The sequence below is a fragment of the Spermophilus citellus genome (assembly GCF_964194105.1).
Source record: "Spermophilus citellus genome assembly, chromosome: 1".
NCBI lineage: Eukaryota > Metazoa > Chordata > Mammalia > Rodentia > Sciuridae > Spermophilus > Spermophilus citellus.
In genome coordinates this window covers 45,129,824-45,148,368 of record NC_138182.1, presented here as the reverse complement: position 1 = coordinate 45,148,368, position 18,545 = coordinate 45,129,824, and the positions used below count along the sequence as shown (strand labels likewise).

At 40.0% G+C, this 18,545-nt stretch overlaps 1 protein-coding gene across 6 annotated transcripts in view; it reads right to left on the bottom strand.

Moving 5' to 3' along the window:
• Positions 1 to 18,545, bottom strand: part of ENOX1 (ecto-NOX disulfide-thiol exchanger 1) — a 549,814-nt gene that overhangs the window by 15,872 nt on the left and 515,397 nt on the right. For all 6 annotated transcript variants that reach the window (XM_081287123.1, XM_081287124.1, XM_081287121.1 and 3 more), the window contains one exon: positions 11,472 to 11,557. In XM_081287123.1, the coding sequence (XP_081143249.1) occupies positions 11,472 to 11,557 (86 nt within the window). The remainder of the gene's footprint in view (positions 1 to 11,471; positions 11,558 to 18,545) is intronic.

Here is an 18,545-nt window from a genome sequence, read left to right as displayed (position 1 = left end):
CCAAGTCCTAAAAGAAAATAACTGTCAACCAAGATTGCTGTATCCAGCAAAGCTAGCCTTTAAAATTGAAGAGGAAATAAAAAAAATTCCAAGATAAGCAGAAACAAAAAGAATTCATGACAACTGACAGGTACACAGAAGATGGTGAGTAGAGGCGGCAGCTTTCCAAGTTGCTCTGACACTAAGGTAATGCATATATAGCTTCTCAGTGAGGTGGGTGAAACAGGGATTTCATTCTGGACACTCAGAGTGGCTTGGGGTCTCAGAAGGTTAGATGCAATAAAATTAAGAAAACTGCTGCCAGAGCCAACCCACTATGAACAAAGCAAGGTGGAGTACACAAAGCCATAGTGTATCTTGGTGCAGAGAAATCTGAGATCAAAAACACTGTCTGAACTTATGATAAGTAAGAGGTGGCAAATCACGGGGGTCCCTGACAAGCACACTTGGGTGTTAAATAAACCATACTGTATCCCATCTGGCCACAGAGTACTGAGGCAGGAGTCATCTGGGAGGAGCAAGAGTGCCCAGCATGACATCAGTGATACTTGGGATATTGTCGGGGGGGGGGGGGAGGAACAACAAAACCCAAATGCAGTTGGAACCATTGTATCCTGGCAGGGAACCTATCCCTAGCCGGGGAACCTATGGTGTCTGGTGTAATGTGAGAGAAACAGTCATGGAGTAGAATATACCTAGGAAGACTGGAGTTGGAAGGGCAAAGGGGAGACTTTGTATCTGGTGGCTCACTTGGCCAGCCGAAGCAGTCCAGTAGTTAGAGTGGGAGGGGTGAATATGCTCAGAAATTACACCCAGGAAGGAAGAGTTCTGGAGCAAAAGTGAGTGCAGGATCAGCCCTCATGCCCCATGACTGGATTTCTTGAGAGGTATCTGAAAACCAAACCCATGTTGCAGATCAACCTAGTCTCTCCAAAGAAGGCACATTTCAACTTAGCCCCAAAAGACCTGAGGCCCAAATAGACTCAACACCACCTGCCAGACCTCCCCTTCACAGAATGCACTGCAGAAACAGTACCCTGGGAGTGCACAGATCCAGTAGGAAGGGTCAAAACACAAACTGACTGTATGTCTTAACTCATCCCATCTCATACTGGCAAAAAGGGAAACTGAGTCTTATGTCAAATAGCTACAATCTTAGGCTAATCCAACTGGTAACTCAGAAAGCCAAACAAGAACAGGAAGTGGTTAACATCCCTCTGCCCTGCACAAGAATAACTGGTAAGAAAGACTATTGGACACTGACCACCCATTCCAGTCAAATATTTTGACCACTTCAGTGCAGAAGGTCCCTTCAATCTATACCAAGATATTGGATTTTTCTCTCTACTTATTCCTTCATGTGTGTGAATTCTGGATGTCCTAAATATTTCAGGGATATATATATAATTATATACACCCTTAACTGTCTTATTTTCTATTATAGTCAGCATTTTAAAATGTAATTATCTTTTTTCTAGCATTGTCTTGTGAGGGTTTGAGTTCACTGGATATCTTAGTATTGGTTTTGTATTCACACATTTATTTTTCTTATTTCTTTTTCAACCTTATCTTCTCTTGCTATTGGCCTAATTCTATTGTTCATTCTCCCCCTCCCAATACTGTACTTCTTCTATTTCTTCCCCTCCTTCTGAATATCCATCACCTGCTCTTCTGCATTCTCTGTTTATTTTCTGAAATTATAAAGTTCTTTCTAATTTCCTAACATATTTTGTCTTCCCCAAATTAACTGTATTTTTACCGTAGTTCAGAACTAAATGGTTTATAATAACCCTTACCCCCACTATTAATGCTAATACAATCAATGCTGCTGTGGATGATATAGCTGACAATTGCTATTTACTTTAAAGCCAAAGCTAGTTCATGGTTATTGTTTTCACTGCTGACAAATGCTGAACCCACCATTCCTATTTATTGGCAGCAATTAATGTTGAAGACATCATAGTAGGATCTGGATATTTACTTTTAACACTGTTTGTTTTTTGCACCAGTTGTTACTATTGGTTATTTATTCTGTGAGGTACTAAGAACCTCCAAAGACACTAAAAGTTCACAGGTTAGAGATTCTGCTCTAGAACTAAATATTCCCTCACATTACTTCTATTCAAGGGAGGAGATAAAAAAGCCTCAAAACATCAACAAGGATTCAATGAGAAACAACTAGACAGAGAACTTAGGTCCCACCTCTTGGCATCTACTACTCATTCATCAAAAACAAAGAGAAGCCCTAGAACAAATAACATAACTACACACAAAAGGACATGCACAAAAAAAGAGGAAGAGAAATCCACTGCAATTGATGCACAAGACAAGACCTCTAAAAACATGAGAAAATAGGCAAACAAATCTCCCCCCAAAATCCACAATTCCCCAATAAAGGAACCCACTGTTAGTGAGGTAGATGAAAGCTCAAAGATTATAAAAAACTGATTATCAAAGTGTTCAATGATCTAAAAGAAGATCTAAGCAAGGAATTAAAAGAGCAATTACAGGAGATGAAAGACCATTTTAATAAATATAAATAACAGGTAAAAATAAAACCAGGCAGAAATCCTAGAAATGAAAGGCAAGATCAATCAAATTACAAACTCACTAGAAGGTATCAATAACAGACTAGATGGTGTAGAAAATAGAATCTCAGCCCTTGAAGACAGGTTATATTATCTTGAATACACACAAGGCAGTAAAGGGAAAAATTATAGAACATGACCAGAATATACAAGAACTCCAGGACAACATTAAAACACCAAACCTGAGAATCACTGGGATAGAAGACAACATGGAGATACAAACTAAAGAGATAAGGAACATTTTCAATGACATATTTACAGAAAACTTCTCCCATATCAGAAATGAAATAGACATCCACATATAGAATACCTACAGGACCCCCAATAGACCCAGTCAAATGAAAAGCTCACCAGGACATACCATTATAAAAATGCCTAACATAGAAAACAAGGAAAGAATATTAAAAGCCACAAGAGAGAAATATCAGGACGCATTTAGAGGCAAGCCAATAAGGGTCACCTCTGATTTCTCTGCCCAGATGCTAAAATCAGTGTATAATATGAACACTCTACTGTATATCTAAAATAATTTTTAAAAGATAATATGTGAATGTCAAATAAAACAAGTGACCAATGTTCGAACTCATTAGCCATCAGATGCAAAATAAATAATTAAGCCCCTCACACTTATTGTTTACCTGTAGCAACACTTACCCTTCTTGAGCTAACTTACTTTAGTAAAGAGAAAAACACCGATGGCTTTAGTGATATGCTTTACTATTGGATAGTAGTGAAAGTAAAAACACCAACACCAAACAACCTTCAGAATAAATCTAACCAGTAAGTAAAAGACCTCTACAATGAAACTATAGCTAGATGAAGTGGTATGCTTCTGTAATCCTAGTGGCTAGTAAGGCTGAGGCAGGAGGATCACAAGTTCAAAGCCAACCTCAGCAACTCTGCAAGGCCCTAAGTAACTGAGCAAGAACCTGTCTCAAAATAAAAAGGTTTGGGGATGTGGCTCAGTGGTTAAGTGCCCCTGGGGGTCACTCCTAGGTACCAAAACAAAAACTACAGAACATTGAAGAAGAACTCAGAAGATGGAAAGACCTTCTGTGTTCATGGATGGACAGAATTTATGTTAAAATGGCCATACTACCAAAAGCAATATATAGATTCAATGCAATCCCCATCAAAATATCAATGACATTCTTCACAGAACTAGAAAAAGCAGTCCTAAAATTCATTTGGATGAGTAGAAGACCCAGAGTAGCCAAAGCAATCCTAAGCCAAGAAAGCAATGCTGGAAGCATCGATACCTGACTTCAAATTATACTAAAGAGCTATAGTAACAAAAACTGCATGGTGATTTTCTAGGAAAGAATGCTGGACAATTAAGGCAGTATTTGAAGATCCTGGGAAGTGGAAAGATGTGTCAATTTTGTGCTTCTAGAGGTTCCCTTTAGTACAGAAATGCAAATGGTTTACCCTGTGGTGGGAGAGGCACACATGCCACAAGCACCTAAGCTGCTCTCCAAACAGTGGTGCCAAGTCAGTGGGAGAGTCTCCCCATAACCTCTAGTGTCTGTGGCTCTATTTTACAGAGCCAAATTTTCCACTCTATGGCCCTTGGGAAGAGGCTGTAGGTACACTGGAGGTCAGCTAGACACACTTGGAGAATTAAGTCAGAACTACCTAAAAAACCCCCAATTAAGGAACAGCAGAGGAACCTCCCTGCCTTGGCGGGAAGGCAGGAAGTTCAACTGCCAATGCTCTGCTTCAGGGCAATGACCAGTAAGGGGTGGGCTTGCTCCGCTCTGGGACTGACATGAGAGGTTCTACGCTGCAACCGGAAACTGGTCAAAAGAGTTTTTCTGCTCTGAAGAGCTACCTGCCTGTGTCCATGCACAAGTTTTGACTAAACCAAGATTCAGGAAGCCACTGCCCCTGGCCCTTGTCCTGTCTCTCTGAATGAATTGGATTCTGTCACGTGATTATGATATGAAGGAGCTGAATGAAAGAGTTAAATGGGTAGTTTAGAAAGGCCAAGAAGGGGGAAATATGCAAATATCATTATCAGAAGCAGGAATAATATTTAAGTGGAAAATGGCCCATTACTGGGCTACATGGTTTTTAGAGAGCTATGTGCAATTTACATGCCCAGAATAATTTAAATGAATCCCTACCTTTCCTTCCATTCTTAATCATCCCCATACCCATATGTGGCCTTTGGGGAAATTGTAATAAAAATAGCTACATTACAGTTCTGGGCTGAGCCTGCTTTCCTTGTTCTCATCCCCACTAGGTGAGCAGAATCTAAATGTTATCTTACAAAAATTGTGGCAATTATGATGCTGTCAGGTCTCAAGGAAACTGTATTGTTCAATTTGAAATTTTTATAAGGCTATTTTGTTAATCAGCAAACTCCCTGTGTTGTAGTATGTGGCACCACCCACTGCCTTAACACAACACTAACCGAACTCTATGGGAGCCGTGACATGCAGTTCATTCTGATTAACCAGAGGCAGGTGGACCTGGATGCCACGCGGAGACCTCAGCATCCACAGACTGCCAGCAGCTCCAGGATTATGAGACTTTTGGCAGTTGATGCGGATACAGGGCTCTGGTGAATACTTAGAGGGCAAACCTCTCATTATTTTGCTTTCTGCTTAAAGCCCCAAGGATATGAAATTCCAGTCTACAGTAATGATTTGCTTTCTGGATTAAAAAGTCTAAAAAGTCTAAAAATCCTCTCAGCCTCCCTGGGATAGAAAGTATACATGGTCCAATCCCTGGCACCCAGCAGTCTTAGAACCAGTTTTCAAAAACATTTTTTTTTTTAAACTCAGACCACAAGGAAAAAACCTGACAATATTACTAGGCATTTTAGTGAGGAGAGTAGGGATGCAGGGGGTAGAAGGGATGAGACTGGGGAGAGATCCTGTGTGTTTCTTTTGTGAGGGAAATACTTTCATCATCATCTTATAAAAAGGAAGTACCGGTCTGCCATGAGATGGAATTCTCTTGACTGAACTCTTCTGGAAGGGCTTATCATCTAGTGGTCAGGGACCATGCATGTGAATTCTCTTCTCTTAGAGACTAATGAGGGAGACAACAACAAAAATCATCTGAGTTCTGTGTGGTGGTAAGAACAGAATAAGAGCTTCCACTCCCAGGTGATCTTTCGTGTGCAGATCATCAGCTTGCCATGGGAACAGAGAGGTCCACGGTCCTGGTTCTTAGATAACCAGTGGATTCTGCAGCTGTCTCAGTTTTTACTGGGGCAACTGTTTCTCTGCAAGCCTTCCCACTCAGGGATTTCAGAAAAGGGAGGAAAGACCCGCTAACACTGCTAGGGCAGGAATCATTTCTTGAGGGCTTATTCCATGCCAACATTTTGGTGCAACCTGTGTTCTATTTAATCCTCCAGGCAAAGGGACTGTGGTATTAAGGAAGAATGACAGTAGTGATGGAAAACAAACAAAGCAACAATGGACCCTTCCTCCCAAGCTATAAAGTGACAAAGGATCATTGCATAGCATATCCTGTTCATTTCATTTAAGTATGAGCATTTTGTTACCTCCCTATCTATTTGAAGGGAGCCCACAGAGAAAACAATAATATAACTCCAAACTTCAATAATTTTATGACATCAACTCCTAGCTTTCATTGATAAGGGACAGGTTTCTGAATCTGGGCAGCTCTAGGGGTCAGAACCCTCACATATTCCCATTTCTGGGACCCTACAAATGCTCTACTGAATAGGCTCTATGATACCTGCTTTCCAGACCAACTTGGCCCAGCAGAGAAACTCTGACCCAAACAAGCTGGGTGTCTTGCACTGCAGGGATCAGGTGTTGCCACATGGAGGGGAGCCAAGTGCACAACCTCCAGGACTGGGCGGTCAGGGAGCTTGGATTCTGAATCAAGGGACGGCCAGTTCCAAATGAATCTGTGGTAGCGAAAGAACAGGGCAGGTGCCCTGGGATTCCTGCCACCACTCCCCATGTGCCATGTTCAGGCATTGGTTCCAACAAGGTTCCCCTGTTACCCCATCTACAGGGCATGCTGAGGTGGCCTTGGATAACATGGACGGCTTGCTTGTCACAGTCAGTGGAGGTCTGGAGAGGAACTTTGAGAGGCTTTGGCTAAGTCCTGGCTCCTGCTTACTCCCATACTATAGTTGAAAGAGTGAGGAGGAGATGACATAAGTCCAGTCATGCTGTCTGTAGGCATATACAGCAAGGGCACTCCTCCTGCGTGGGCACTCCTACAGTAGCAGCTGAAGGAATACCACAATTCCTGCTGCCACCCCAAGTACACTGTTCCCACCGCAGGCCACTGCTGTACCTTGTTTGACCTCCCACTGATGTCAGGACTGGGTGTGAGTACCACAGAGGGGATGCTGCAGTTCCTGCCACCTCCCATCCCCATGCAGTGTCTAGGCCCATACTACTGGTCAGAAGACAAATGCTTCAGGCCCCTCATCACTACTCAGACAGTATCAGAGGCCCTTGATAGAAATAGATATAACACTAACAGCACCTGAGGAAACCTCCATCACTAAAGAGGCCACTACTCCCCTTCAGGTAGAGCACAAGAGATAAGCCACACCCACTGTGGTCTGCACCACACCTGCCCGAGCGTTGTGGCCAGACTCACTAGGAAGTTACAGGAAAACTACACTAAAGTGCCCAGCTAGAATCAAAGCCAACTGCATAGCAAATGGACACCCCAAGACACATCTTCAGGAGAAAGCTTCCTACCAAGAAAGACACCCATGAAAGTGGTAGTGAGGGGCTGGGGCTGTAGCTCAGTGGTAGAGCACTTGTCTCATCCGTGTGAGGCTCTGGGCTCCATCCTCAGCACGACATAAAAAATAAATACATAAGAAGGTATCGTGTCCATTTACAACTAAATAAGTACTTTTAAAAAAGTGGTAGTAATACCTGATTTACTAGGATGCACAAATCCCAAAGTAGGAACATGAGAAATATGAAAAAACAATATGACACCTCAAAAAGTCCCTAACTCTCTAGCAACAGATTCCAAAGAAACTGAAGTAGATGAAATGCTAATAAAAATGCAAAAGAATGATTATAAAAAAGTGCATGATCCAAGAGAATATAGATAAAAGCTAAATGAATTTAGGAAGACGGTGGATGCTTATGTTCCACCTAAAATTGAACCAAGGGGACATAAAAAACTTAAATAGAGTAATAAGATTACTGAGCAAGTAATTTGATTAAATAAATAATAAAACGTCTCCCCAGGGGCTGGCGTTGTGACTCAGTGGTAGAGTGCTTGCCTTGCACATGTAAAGCACTGGGTTCAATTCTCAGCACCACATAAAAATAAAGGTATTGTGTCCATCTACAAACTTAAAAAAAAAAAATTAAGTCTTCCCAAAGAAAAGACGACCTGAGGGATTCACTGCTGAGTTTTACCAATCTTTTAAAAGAACCTCAGTTCTTCTCAATCCACAAAATTGGAAGGGAGAGGACCCTTCCAGACTTCTTCCCTGAGGTCAGCATTAGCCTGTTACCAAAATGTTATAAGGACAAAATAATGATAACAACACAAAAAAATCAACAACAAAAGAAAACTGTATCCCTAAACATAGATGCAAATATCCTCAATAAAATATTAGCATCTTGAAATCAAAAAGATCATATGCTATGATCAAGCTGGTTTCATTCCAGGGATGCAAGGATGGTTCAACATATGCAGATCAGTAAACATAAATCATCACATTAATAGAATGATGGAAAATCATATGAAGCATCTCAATAGATCAGTAAAAGTACTCAATGAAATTTAATACCCCTTCATGATAAATGCCCTGAATAAATTAGGTTCAGGATAATATTTTCTCGATATAATAAGGGTATGTAACAAACCTATAGCCAACATCATAATGGGGGAAAAACTAGAAGCATTTCCTCTAAAATCAGGTTCCAGACAAGGGTATTTGCTCGCTCTAACCACTGTTATTCATTATAGTACTTGAAAATTTTAGCATCAACTATTAGGCAAGAGAAAGAAAAGGCATACAAACAGGGAGGGAATCAAATTATACTTGTTTGCAGATGATATGAATCTGCACATAGAAAAACATAGTTTTCACTAAGACTATTAAAAGTGATAAATGAATTCAGTGAAGTAGTAGAGCACAAAAATCAGTAGCTTTTCTATTAATATCAAATTTACTGAGGAAATCATGAAAGCAATCCCATTCATAATAGCCTCAAAAATTGAGATAAAATAAAAATACCTAATAATAAACTTAACCAAGGAGGTGGAAGACCTCTACCATGAAGATTTAAAGGTACTGAAGAAAACAACAACAAAGGCAAGACCTCTTATGTTCAAGGGTTAGAAGATTTAATATTGCTAAATTGTCCATATCACCCAAAATAATACATACATTCAAGTCAATCCCCAACAAAATACCAATGAAATTCTTCACAGAACTAGAAAAAATACTAAAATTCATATGAAAGCCAAAGGACCTTGCAATATTGAGCAAAAAGAACAAAGCTAGAGGTATCACAATACCCAGTTTTAAGACATATTACAGACCCATAGTAACAAAAACAGCATGGTATTGGCATTAAAAACAGACACATACACCAAATGGAACAGGATGGAGTTCCCAGAAATAAATCCATACATCTACAGCTAACTGATTCCAACAAAGGTGCCAAATACATATGTTAAGAGAAAGGACAGCCTCTTCAACAAATGGTGCTGGGAAAACCGGATATCCACATGCAAAAGACTGAAACTTGGCCCTTATCTCTCACCCTGTACAAAAATCAACTCAAAATGGACCAAAGACCTAAGTGTAAGGCCTGCAGTTCTGAAACAACTACAAGAAAACATAGTAGAAATATTTCAAGGCATTGATACAGGAAATAAAACCAGAAACTAACAAATGAGGTTACATCAAATTAAAAGCTTCTGCACAGCCAAAGAAACAATCGACAGAGTGAAGAGAACCCACAGAATGGGAGAAAATATTCATCAGCTACATCGGACTGAGGGTTAATATCCAGATATAAAGAACCCAGAAAACTTAGTAAAAGAATAAGTAACCCAATTATTAAAAAAAAAAAAAAGGCAGAAGATCTGAACTGACACTTCTTAAAGAAGTAAAGATTGTAAATAAGCATATGGAAAAGTGTTTAACATCTTTGTCAGAAATGAAAATCAGAACTATACTCCAGTTAGATTTCTATTATTAAAAAAAAACAAAGTGAAGCAAAAAATAACAAATACTGGTGAGTATGTAGAGAAAAAAAGGAGCTTTTGTACACTGTTGTTAGATTAGTACAAGTCACCATGGAAAACTAAAAATAGAAATTCCATATGATTCAGCTATTTATCTCCTGTTTATTTATACAAAGGAAATATGTCAGTATACAAAAGAGATATCTGCATACCTGTGTTTACTGTGGCCATATTCACAATAGATAAGATTGGAATCAGCCTAGGCACCCGTCAACAGACAAAGAGATTAAATACACACACACACTGGTCTATTATTCAACCATAAAGAAGGATAAAATCCTTCTTCATTTGCAGCTAAATAGATGGAAATGGAAGATAATATGTGAAGTGAAATAAGCCAGGCATAGAAAGACAACTACTGCATGTTCTCTCTCACATATGGAAGCTACAAATGTCAACCTGAAAGTAGAACAGTGATTTACTGGGTTTTGGCACAGGTGAGGGTGGTTGCATATGGTCAATCCATGCTGTATGCATGTGTGGAAATATCACCCCAAACCCCATTGATATGTACAATTACTATGTGTTAATAAAACTTTTTAAAAAGTATTTTATAATCCCCTCTCTCACCCTGTTTTGGTTTATCATAAAAAGTCATGAACCTCTATGACTGAAAAATACTTGTAGTTCCAGATGATCTTTCTCAAAAGGGAAGTATCAGATCCTTTGAAAGGCCAAGAAGTTCTCTGATCATGTACTATTACAGTCATTGGAGTCAAATAAGAACACAGGTAGTAATTTATCTCATGCTAACCCCTGAACAGTTAGAATGACTTACATGTGTCCATGCAGGTCTACACCGATGCAGGCTATAGACCTCGTCATATAAGTTCCATGTATTTTGCTGTGCCCAATTTGGAGAAGCCTTTAATTATTTCCGCTTTCCTTCGAGCAGAAAGTTGATTTGCTACTCTGTGTCCCCATCCTGGGCTCCCCAGGCAGCCCTGGTTAAGGACCCCACTTTATTTCAATAGTGGCCCCTCTCATCCTTCACTTGAATTCAATACATAAATTGAGCTCTTTTTGTCCCTTCTCTTTTAGCACACAAACACTGCAGTGGACTAGGAATGTAGCTAATTTGCATGTGAGAAAAGCTGTGCTTCAGAGAAATGGGGGTGATGTCTGACTCTGGATGTGACCCCTGAGAGGAACAGCTGAGAATACCTTTGCAGTAATTTTTTCCACTTAGAGAATAATGCTCAAAAACAGCCATTAATACAATGTTCTTGAGAGTCATGTCAGATCTTTGTTATCTGAGGTGATTTTTCCTCTACTGTGTGAAGTCCCTAGCTCGGATCCCCCGAGAATACGGCCTGAGTATGCTGCCCCTTTAGGCACCCTTACTTGATTTCTTCCCTTGTTATGGGAACTTTCAGGCCAACTTGTCATTTTAAATATCTCATTAGCTTTGCAAAGAAATTTGACATTTGCTGACAGTTGTTGTCATGTTAGATAACTGCTTTTGCTTTCTTTCTACAAAGATTAAAACAAGTGAGAAGAAGACAACTCTCTGCCAAAACCCAAAAGGAAGCGCCAAGGAGCCTCTGTGGGCTCTTCTATCTGGATGCAGCTCACGCAGACTCCACCTGCAGCTAGCAATCAACATGCTAAATTTCAGCAATGAAAGTTCAATTGAGAAAAATCATTTACCTTGGAGTCCAGCTGCTGCATGTATGACCAAAGATATTCTATATTGGCTCCAAAAGGATGGACGTGAAGAAATGTTGATATGATGCCTGAATTAAAAAAAAAAAAAGCAAAAACATTGAAAAGTACTTAGAGGCAAGTGAATGTCTCAGTTAAATAATGTCATCTAACCTCAATGACTTTTGTCAGGTTGAGTTATGGTCTTGCTATTTCTAAGAGAAGTCAACAAGCATTCAATAACAGCACGTTCTGGAGATGGTACAGTGTCGTGGCAAAAAAAAATACTCGGTTCCCTAGAATGACAGTAGTTAGCAAAGCTAGACTCTGAGATGACATTTAGATGAATAAAGGTATTTCTAAACAAAGACTCCTGGAAGTAGTTCAACTACCAATTTTATGCTTGATTTACCAATACAAAATTATAGTTATTGGAAGGATAAAATTATCTCTTTTTTTTTCTCTCAGTAGATTTTGCAGTGTGAAAATGGCTAATGTGGTTGTGTCCAAAATCACACTGTCTCAAGTTTTCCTGATAATTACAGTTCTGATTATGAAAAATGCATAATCCATATTCTCCAAACTGCCATCAGAAGAAGTACACATTCTTACTTTAACATTTGCCGTTTCCCTCTGGTTGTTGCTGTTGTTGAAAAGAAGCCAGCTTGCTTTCCTTCCTCTGCTGTAATTTACAAGATCATTTTATAAGGTCTGGGAATGGATGCTTTGGCTGGAGTTTGAATATAAATCAGAAGGTCTTTCCATCGTGAAAACCAACTGTTAGCGTAATACTGACAAACGAACAGCTGGATGTTGGTGTCAGGGCTGAAGCAGAAAGTATTACCCACCCATCCTCCCTGTTCCTGTGTTCCCAAATCAAAACAAAAAGCAGAATACAGTCTATGGAGTCGACTCCACTGTTAAGAAGTGCTTACACTGACTTCTAGAGGGAGGGGGTACCAGGAATTGAACCCAGGGGTGCTTAACCACTGAGCCACATCCTAGCACCCCTACCTTTTTTTTTTTAGTTATAGGTGGACACAATACCTTTATTTTATTTTTATGTGGTGCTGAGGATCGAACCCTGTTCCTCACACATGCCAGGCAAGTGCTCTACCACTGGGGGCCCAGCCCTTTTTTAAGAAAATCATTTTTGAGTCAGGGTCTAAATTGCTCAGGGCCTCGCTAAGTTGCTGAGGCTGGCTTTGAATCTGGGATCCTCCTCCCTCAGCCTCCTGAGCTACTGGGATTACAGGTATGTGCCATCGTGCCCAGCTTATACTGATATTTTTAAAAAATTAAATTAGTCATACATGACAATAGGATGCATTTTGACACATCATACATAAATGGAGTACAACTTGTCATTCTGACATTTTTACACTGATGTTTTTAAGTGCTCTTTTAAGCAGGTTTCAAGATGCATTAAGTCTCTTGCTCTGTTTATAGTGAACCTTGATGCTTTGGAGCCAGGGGTCAAAGGGAAGATTGTCACTTCTGTAGCATGCACTCAGAGAGAGCACCAGGCAAGCCTGTCGTTCTTATGTGAGGCCATCCTATATTTGCAGGTGCCCTTGGGCTGATATGGGATAGGGCTGCATGGCCCCCCGTTTGTGTGCTGCTTGAGATGCTCTGGGGTGAGTGTCCACTTTTAAAGAAAAGTTCCCAGATTATCTTCAGGACGAGGAAGATAGAACAGAGGGTCTAGACTGATCCTCTGAAGACTGCATCTATAGGTTTGTGAATGAGGAAGGTAGAAACAATTACATATGTCTGTGAAGCTAAAGATATCAATTTTCAGAGACTGGCCTGAATTATAAAGAACTACCATTTTATTCTGAGGGGGTGTTATTTCTTCTCTCTCTCTCTCTTTGCTAAAATGTCTTTTAATGAAATAATGGTGATAGTAGATGGTAATGATAGTAGTTTTAATATTTTTAAATAGCAACCTGAAAAATACATTTTATATGCCTGTTTAAAAAAATTTTTTATCAGATTTATTTTGGAAGAGCTTCCTAGATGAATAAACAAAGCCTTTTTTCAGCTCCCTTGAAGGAACTGGGCTATTCCCTGAAATGGTGAAAGGATAGCTGTTACTCAAAAGCTAATGAAAATGCTCCAAACCTTCTAATTGGAGACGTTTTACAGTCCTCTGAAGTAACCTCAAGTTGTGGTAAGGGGAACATGAGGGATCGAGGATGGAGAGTTTAGCTAAGATTGAACTGGAGGATTTATAAAAGGATGGACTCAACAATTGTGCTGGCCATTTCCAGGGAGAAGTGGGAGGCTCCACAGGTAAGAATGAGTTTCCCAGCAGTGGAAAATACCATTGTAAGTGGCTAATTCGGAGGAGGGGAAAGAAAAGCAGGGGAAGTTGTCAGTTCTACTTGGCTTTTCTGAATATCTCAGAACCTTAAAAGCTACTTCAGAAAAATACACAAACCAGTTCTGTACAACCAGTGGCAAATCTCATTAGGAAAGCCCCCTTAAATAGTCTACGTAAAAGCATTCCATCAAAACCATCTAGTTTATTCTTATTTTTGAACCTCATTAGAATCAAAGGAGCAGCTTTAAATTAACCCAATAGTACAAGTTTTGTTGTTCTTCATTCACTTCCTTTAAACACTTGTTTAGCAGCAATGAGGTCCGAAGGTGCTAGGGGAATGGCACCACGTAAGACAGAGTGCCTGCTGTCATGGAACTTTTATTCTAGGGGAACAACACAGATGATAAAAAATAAAGGAAATATTTCCAGATAGTGGTAAGCATAAGGAAGAAAACAAAACAATGTGAGATGGGAAGGAAACAACCACAGAAAGCCTAGGGGTTAGTTAGGTGTAGGGGATAGATAGTGCAAAGGCCCCAATGAGGCCAAAATGAGCAGGCTGGAACACTGAGCATTCAAATAGAGGTAGGTGGGGCGGATAAGGTAGGGCCTCTGTGCCAGAGTTAGGGGTCTGGTTTAAATTCTAAATGTAGCAAGGAACCAAAAGAGGAACTCAAAACTAAGCCCTGAAGAAGTCTAAAAGTTTAAATTGAAGAAAACTCAGCAAAGAAATGTGGGAGGGTGTGATCAACAAGAAAGAATGGCCTCGAGATGAACAAGAGAAGAAAGCGTTTCCAGAGGACTCACACCTGAATTCAACTATGCAAAGTGCAGTTGACAGAGGTTGTGGAGAGTCTGGCAATATGAAATCCTCTGGTCACTTGGGCAAGAGTAGTTTTGGTGTGAGGATGCAAGCCAGACTGGAGTGACTGGAGAGGGAGGGGCAGGGAGGAAATGGAGACTGAGTCCAGACAATGCTTTGACGTGGAGCAGGGAAATGGGCTATAGGTTGCAAAAGGTTATGGGGTCCAAATAGGTTTCCCTCTCTTTTCTTTTAAAGGTCCAAGATAAGAGAGCTCATGAGTGTATATGATGAGGCATGTGATCCTGTGCTTGCATACAAGGTCACACGAAGGCTCCGAGGACATGGAACTGCAGTGCCAGCAGGGAGGAAGTCCTGTGAAATCTGGATCTCCTGCTGAGCCACTAGGGGACAGTGGTCTGTGGACAGCTAAAGATCATCAAGGTGCTTGTGGACAGAGGCAAACCACACGTGTGGTTTGGGCTGATGCTTCTTGGTGTCCTGGGATTTTAAAAAGCTTTAACTTTCTAAAAAGTAGTAAGTGCACAACCTAGTCTTGCATATTGGTTGGTTTTTGTTTCATTTTTATCTTTATTTTGTCCGTCTGTCTTACTTTTCAAATAAACCCCTCAGACTATGTTTGGGTCTTTCAGTGAATTGCTCCTTGTATCTGAAATGCCCTTGACAACCTCTTATCCATTCATCCTTTAAGAACAGGCAGACCGTCCTTTCTTTGGGCAAGGCATCTTGAACATATGCAGTTGCCCCTGTTTCTTATTTTAGTGCAAACCTCATTCATTGTAGTGAATTGCTTCCTTTCTCACTGTGAACCTCTTGAGGGAAGAGATCCTCTTACTACCAACAGTTAAAATGGGCATTGGCATGGCTGTAGGATGGCCAGTACTTCTCCAAACATGGTTCCAGAAGTGCTGGCTTCAGTATTGCCATGGATGCTGAGGGGCAGGGGGATCCAAGTTTCTGCCTTCTCCATAAGTTGTATAGGGGATTCTTCTCCCCAATGAAGGCTGATAATTCTTATAGTGGGCTCTTGACAAATGTTTGCTGATTTACTGATATGGACATTTGTGCCTCAGAAATAAGATTTAGGTCAATGACTCATTCTTTATGGTCAGTAGCTTTCTGAGAAGAACTCACTCTCCAGATTACTTTGCTCAGGCACAGCCTAAATATAGCCTCAATGCTAATGACTGAAAACACCACAAAAGTCACTGCTGAACATTCTGCAAATCTTCTCTCCACTTTCCATTCATCTGCTCCCTGATACCCGAGTATCAGGGGAACATTCCAATTTTGACACGACTGCACATGTGTGAGATGGTGACAGTGATGAAAACGGTGGCGTGAAGTGAAGAAGCACTTTGGTGATGCACAGTAAGGGTTCTGATCTGCATAGGAGTCAGGATGTACAGAAGTTTGTCTGATCATTAAGAATTTAAGAAGAGTTCTCAGAGGACCAAGGGAGGTTTTGAGGAAAAGCTACTTTGTAAACACTTTGAGTTGCTGGAGGGTTTTGATTTTATCTGAAAGGGATTCAGTGATGAGTGGCATTGACAGGATGCCAATCAGAGATGCTGGCATGGGAAATCTATTGGGTTATTATTCAAAAGCAAGAGAAGATAGGGATACAGACCACATATATTATCAACATCTCCTCAGAGCCATTAGCTTATCAATAAAACATCTGATCCATTCTCCTTAATAACAATTATGTAGGGATTTCCAGTCAGCCACAGCTCCAAAACTTCAGTCCTAAATACAAAGTACTGACTCATTCTATCTCAAACAACTTCAGCATATGCCAGATCCAACATGTAGACCATATGTGAAATGAACAAGGAGTTCTGGCATAGACACCCGGTAGAGGCAAGCTGACTTAGTGTGAGGCTACAGCAGAGCTATGAAACATAAAATGCCACCCAGCAACAGCCCCAGAAAAATCTAATCCTTTATGGTCCAGTTATATGTTAACCTGTCTTCACAAGGATTGATTACAAAATAAATAGTTCCCAAATCACAATAATGAAGTGCTTTCTAAAGACCTATTTCTAGTTGAGTTGAAACTGAGTACCTGATCCCCATTAATTGTCACAAAGAAAGACTGGCACAATGGCTGAGCTCTCAGAAGCCTTAGGATCCAGATCTGCAAAGCTCCAAATGTTACCTATGAAATCCCACTGATCCTCTCATAAATATCAACTCATATCCCTTGAAATGAAGATTCCAATTTTAAAAAGTGCTCATGAGAATGTCCAGATAGGACATATGCTTTTACACAGATAAATCAGTGTCCCAAATAATCAAAAGTAACTGGGATTGCTTATTGTTTATGAAGCTTGAGCTTCAGTTCTATATTCTTTGTAGGTGAAATCCATTTGAAATCATTTATTGTTCACTTCTCCTTTCTTTCAGGCGATCAAGATTTGTGCCAATATGCATTTCTTATATACATTAATGTGTCCCAAGAGGGGATCAGGTCATGTGCATTTAATGGCACATCATGTATACTATGGACACCCATCTGTGATGATGATTTTGCCAGTTACTATTTCCAAACTGAGGGAGATTTTCTGCTGTGCTCCTGGGATTCTAGACTGGCTCAGGGTGTCCTCTAAGCCTGTATCCTTGCTACATGTTTAATTATTCCAGCGGAATTGCAGAGTATTTTTAAACCCTCCAGTTGTACCCTAAGTCTGAGGACTCTCAGAATCATTCTACCTGCAAGAATCTTCAAAGCGGCACAGCCCCAGCACCAGGAACTTCCCTTTTCTCTCTTGCCTGGCCCACAGCAGTTTTGTCCCCACTACAGTCTATTATCTAGATTCCAAAAGCTGCAGGGAAGGTCTGAATGTTCCCAACATGCGGGTATCTACAAAGTAGGAATGGCCAAGCTAAATTAGCAAGATTAATGGCAGAGGGCAACTTCATCTTCTCACAGGATCTACTGCCATCCTTAGAAACATCTCAATTATAATGTTTTCTTTTTAAAAAATAGGATTATTCTCTCTTTGATTACAAAAAGGTATAAAAATATAGGTGTTTGTGGATTTGAATAACAAATAGTATCTTTTTGTCAAACTAACCTGATGTAGAGTAAAATAAAATGTCAAGAAAGGTAGAGAGGAAATAGGAGTTTCCCCCTCTCCATTCTCTAAGTATAATTTAATCGAATGCTTAAGTCTCCCGTCTCCCTTCTACCTCCACATTCTCATGTACTGATTTAAGATGAATGAACTCGCTGGTTCTCTTCTGCTCAACCCTAAACTTCAAACGGTAATATAGACAGTCTAGTTTAAGGGATCAACAGCGAGGGGGAATGTCCTGGAAAATTTAGAGTCTATTGTGCATACTTTCTAACGAAGACCTTGACTTACTAATATTTTTGTTTCTAATACACTTGAATTAACTAATTTCAATTTTTTCCTAGTACTAAAGACATTACTGAACAATGTGTGTTATAAATGTACCCTATCTACTCCTGTTATTGTAGAGTATATAAACACTCTTTTTAAATTTTGAGGGAAGTGATTTTGTGTGTGTGACAGATCCTAGTAACTATGTAGAAGATTTTAACAGGAAGAAAATAAATAGTCTTGTTCTCACTTTTTTTTTAAACCTTCCAGTGGTCAGAATTATTCACACTTAAACAAAGAGAATTTTTTTTCTGCATATCATTTTGTGCTCTGTTAATATCCTAAAAAAGCATTATAGGTAAAATCACATTTTTGTCACACTGAGTGAAAGAGAAACAACTGTCAGAGTTGGACACATTTTCCAATAGGAGAAAAATCCAGTTACCAACTACACTTGGGTTCATTTGGGGTTCCTGAGACTGACAGCACATCAGCATGTCTTCTGAGACTTGCACATGGCATGTTATTATAGCTGTATATCATCAGAGAGAAAAAAAATAATTGGTTTTCCTTGGAGTATC